At 44.8% G+C, this 5,000-nt stretch overlaps 1 protein-coding gene across 1 annotated transcript in view; it reads left to right on the plus strand.

The window, feature by feature from the left end:
* LOC134463085 (protein phosphatase 1 regulatory subunit 1A-like) overlaps positions 1-5,000 on the plus strand; it is a 45,914-nt gene that overhangs the window by 26,910 nt on the left and 14,004 nt on the right. Inside the window, exon 3 of the mRNA XM_063216326.1 lies at positions 4,381-4,418. Coding sequence (XP_063072396.1) covers positions 4,381-4,418 — 38 coding nt within the window. The remainder of the gene's footprint in view (positions 1-4,380; positions 4,419-5,000) is intronic.

The raw sequence follows: 5,000 nt of genomic DNA on the forward strand, positions 1-5,000 counted from the left end.
AGAGAGAGAGAGAGAGAGAGAGAGAGAGAGAGAGAGAGAGAGAGAAATGTGCAGGCACTACAGTGTATGTGTATCAGGGCTTGACACTAGCACCTGCCAACTAGCCAAATGCTGGTAAACTCTGTCTGTGGCTAGTAGGACACTTGTTCTCACTAGCCACTTTGGCAGGTAGCTTACTCTTGGATATGAAACATCGCAATATGCTATATTCTGTTGTCCCTTGTTCCATCAATTGTTTGTATTTCAGTTCAAAGGTTAAAAAAGTATCTCCACTTTTTTGTGTTTTATTTACATGTAGAAATGATCATCCTTTTGGATTAGCACTGTAAGGGAAGGACCTGAGGACAAAACAGTGGCTAGTAGAATGCCTGAGTGGCTAGTGACTTGGGAAAACCACTAGCCACTGTGGCCAGTGAGCAGTAATGTTAGTGTCCAGCCCTGATGTGTATGTGTGCAAGTTCATGCCTGTATTTGTGCATGTTTGCATGCTGTGCATGTACATTAGCCTATACACATGTGTGTGCTAGGGTATATGTGTGGCAGGGTTTCCATTAGAAAAAAAAATGGGCGAGTTTTCCTCTTCTGCATATTTTGATTTGGATGTGTACATGAGTGTGACATTACACGCATGTAGGCACGTACGCACGTACACACATATGCACACACACATACGCACACAGTGTGTCACACACACACACACAAACACACACACACACAGACACACACACACACACACACACACACACACACACACACACACACACACGTGCACACACACACACACACACACACACACACACACACACACACACACACACACACACACACACACACACACACACACACACACCTACACACACACACACACACACACACACACACACACACACACACACACACACACACACACACACACACACACGCACGCACGCACACACAAAACACAGCCTGCAGCCTCTGAGTCAGCCTGTTCCTGAGTTTTTGAAATGAGATGCCAGTCAGTAGCAGTAGCAGTACAGCTGTCTCGATGCCTCAGCAGCACACTGCACCTATTGGGATAGAGCTAGATGTAGCCGGCGTAGCAATTCACACATCTTCATCTCCGTCCTGTGTCTGTCAGAAGGGAGAGATACAGACGTAGACAGTAGTGTTGTGAATTGGCACTGCCCTCACGATCCGATTCGATCACAATTCGGGAGGTAGCGATCCGATTCGATTCGATTCTATGCAATTCGATTCGATCTGATCCGATTCAATTCTACAATGTATTGCAATCCATTACATTTCTGCTGAAAGGAAAGCAAATGAAAGGAATGGAACGCTGTCAAGCTGCCCCGGATGCAGACATTTCCATTTTCCAAAAAACGTGTGTGTAAAACAATAAGCCGTTGAACGCTGTGATTTATTGCCGTAGTCATTCTTTTCTTTCATTCCACATTTCTAGGAAATGGTTTAAGCCAGAGCTTATAGGCTCATTGTTTTTCACATTGTTTCGTGAATAAAGCAGTAATCATAATCATGTTTAAACTCTTTAAGCAATGGAGATTGGGCACGTTCTACAATGGAAGGCATTGTACAATTATTCCACTGGAATTTTAATTTATTATTTGCATTATTCATAATATGCCACATGTGTTCCATCTCTCCACAGTAACACCATAGCAGTCGTTTAAAACCAAAGAACAAAATGTTACATTGATGCAATTGTTTGGTGTAGAATCATTGTTTTGTTGTGCACCACCTTGACTTCTTTCTTGGTCAAAGTGAACGTTTTAGACCCATTAGAGAAGTATAAAGTGAAATAAATACCTTACGTACGTAGCCCCCTTTACCTGGCCATCATCAGATTCATGTGTTTCTGTGAAAAGTTAAAGCAGTACTAAAAATGGGGCGCTGTGGCGCAGCGCGCTAAGCCCCCCACACTTGGGCTTGCATGCGCATGGGGACCCCGGTTCAAGTCCAGACGGGGTCATTTCCCAACCCTACCCCATCTCTCTCCACTCCCTTCCTGTCGCACCTTCACTGTCCTATCCGAAATAAAGGCCCAAAAAACCCATAAAAATATCTTAAAAAAAAAAAAAGCAGTACTAAAAATGTCAGACAAGTGGTTCTTTGGAGGTTGGGGTGCGCACATCCACAAATCAGTCATCCAGGTGCCAGACAAAAGTGGTGGACTGTGTGATGAATTGGTCCGCTGGGCCACTGGGCATTAGCTCCTGAAATATAAACTTTATTTTATTTCACAAACGGCAACGTTTCTATCCAACAGTGGGATCTTCCTCAGGCTCGAAATGTTGCCGTTTGTAAAATAAAATAAAGTTTATATTTTTGGAAGCTAATGCCCAGTGTGCGGATCAATTCATCACACAGACAAGTGGTTCCTCCAATCACTTGCAAGTATTTTTGATTAAACCACGCCATCAGAGAGTTAAGTTTACAGCCATAGTTCCAGAAGAATGTTTGTAGAGCAGGGGTTCCCAACCTTTTTCAACTTGGGGCCTACTCGAAATTGTCAAAAATGTTCGGGGCCCACCTCTGACCCAATTAAGAATAAAACTCAAATAAATCAACAACAACACACACCAAAATATTATTATTAAATATTATTTTTGGAAAATGATTTCAAGGCCCACTTGGAATACCTTCAGGGCCCACTGGTTGGGAATCACTGCCGTAGAGCAAGGTGGAGCCACATTTATGGCAAGAGCCAGGCTAAATGCTTTAGGCCTTCATAAATAGGCACCCACATATCCTCCTGCCTCCTACAGTTCCACTTACAGTGGCCAGAGTTGCACCAGACCACATGTCCAGGGCTCTCAGACGGATGTCAAATGTCAACGCGCCATGACATACAGAGACCCACCATGATGTTAAACGGCGGTGCAGCGGGTTGCCTGGCAACGAAAGGGTACTGGTGCTCAGGTTTATTTAATAAATAAACAAATAAATAGTTTAAAGTCCCCAAGATGGTGCAGAGTTCAGGGGGCGGGGGCTGGCTATCGATCTTGGAGTTAATGGCTTCACAGGAGCCTCATCGATTCCCTCGTTCGGGTGTAGTTGCTGCGCTCTCCGCTTACGTGTGTGTTTTGCTTCCCCCCTGTCTTCCATTGATTACACTTGATTTGCACATCGCACTTCCTTGTTTGGTTTCATTGGCATTCTGCTGCGTGTGGTTTCTATGACGACGGGCCTTTGGGCACTGCCCCTCTAGCTCTCTGCTACTACAGCTCCGGCTGCTGCTGCTGCTGCTGCTGCTGCTACTGGCAAAGGCAGATGGCAGGTGTGTGTGTGTGTGTGTGTGTGTGTGTGTGTGTGTGTGTGTGTGTGTGTGTGTGTGTGTGTGTGTGTGTGTGTGTGTGTGTGTGTGTGTGTGTGAGAGAGAGATATAGAGAGAGAGAGAGAGAGAGAGAGAGAGAGAGAGAGAGAGAGAGAGAGAGAGAGAGAGAGAGAGAGAGAGAAGACTTGGGGGGGGGGTCATTAAAACATATTTTGCTGCTAGTGGCAAAGGTATGTGTGCGGGCAGGCACGCGTGTGTGTATGTGGGTGTGCATGGGGGGCGCGTTTGTGTGTGAGCATGATGGGTAAGGAGGGAGGTTGTTATTAAAAAGTGTAGGTGGCTTCAAGGTGACCCTGAGGCTGGAGAGGGAAGCCAGCGTCTGCCTGGCTGCTGCACCCCGGGGCTGCCATGACAGCTCGACACCGCGGGGGGTAAAGGGGACTCTCTGGGGACCTGCCACTGCTCCCCCTCCACTAGAGCATATGGGAGTCAGTGGGCTGCTGCTGCGGGAGCTGTTCAGCAATAAAAAAGACAACGCTTACATTTGTGGTTCTCTCTCTGTCTCTCTGTCTCTCTGTCTGCTGCTGCTCCCTCCACTAGAGCAGTGGTTCTCAACATGGGTGCCAGGGAAACATGGCTGATAAATAAATTATGTAATATAATACATATTTGTCTAAATTGATAAGTTAATGCTAGTGGGTGGAATCTTTCATCTGCCATTTACGCACAATCAGTCAGCTGCAACTTCGAACATAGGTCGTGTGACGTCTCCAAATGTGTTACTTTTCTAAGCTTGTGTGGCATCGAATGTGATACCATGTTATGGCTTGTTGGTTTGGGGTGCCTTGACATTTTTCATGAATTGAAAGGGTGCCTCGCCTAAAAAAAGTTTGGGAACCACTGTACTAGAGCATATGGGAGTCAGTGGGCTGCTGCTGTGGGTGCTGTTCAGCAATAAAAAAGACAACGCTTAGATTTGCGTGTGTGTCTCTAAAATTGCTTCTGTTGTTTCCCATCCTTTACGGCAAAATGTCATGGGTTGCGATTATCACAAATAACGCACTTGACATTCATGTTGATGCCTATTTTTTTCTTTTTCTCAGAAATTGATGAGGACCGTCTGCCGAACCAGCTGTACAAGGTAAAGAAAATGACATAATCCAAATCATATTAACCTCAACCACTTATTACACCCAAAGCTCTCAAAGGCTGGCTGCAATAAGACATTGAAATTCCCTAAGCCAGACACACGCTTTTACAGTAGATACATAAGCTCCTGCTGCACAGCTCCTTGCATGCAGAGCTGTAGTCATAGCCTCCTTTTTTTTTTATAAAATAATATTTTAGGGGCTTATATGCCTTTATTTGACAGAACAGTCGAAGATGGTGACAGGAAGCGAATGGGACAGAGAGACAGGGGAGGATCGGAAAATGACCCCGGCCGGACTCGAACTGGGGTACCCGTGGGTGGACATGCAAGCCCAAATGTGGGAGCTTAGCACGCTGCGCCACAGATAGCCCCCTTTTTTGCACAGAGCTTCTGTTATAACCTTATTTGGTAACACTTCATCATAAAGACTTCATTACATCATTATAAAGACTTGGTAAATAATTAACTAATGATGAACAAAACTTCAACAAATGATTTACTAAATGTATTAATGATTCATAAAATATATACAAAAATATTCTACAAACTGTTTAATGTTTGATAGATATAAAA

The sequence above is a fragment of the Engraulis encrasicolus genome, chromosome 14, assembly GCF_034702125.1.
Source record: "Engraulis encrasicolus isolate BLACKSEA-1 chromosome 14, IST_EnEncr_1.0, whole genome shotgun sequence".
Taxonomy (NCBI): domain Eukaryota; kingdom Metazoa; phylum Chordata; class Actinopteri; order Clupeiformes; family Engraulidae; genus Engraulis; species Engraulis encrasicolus.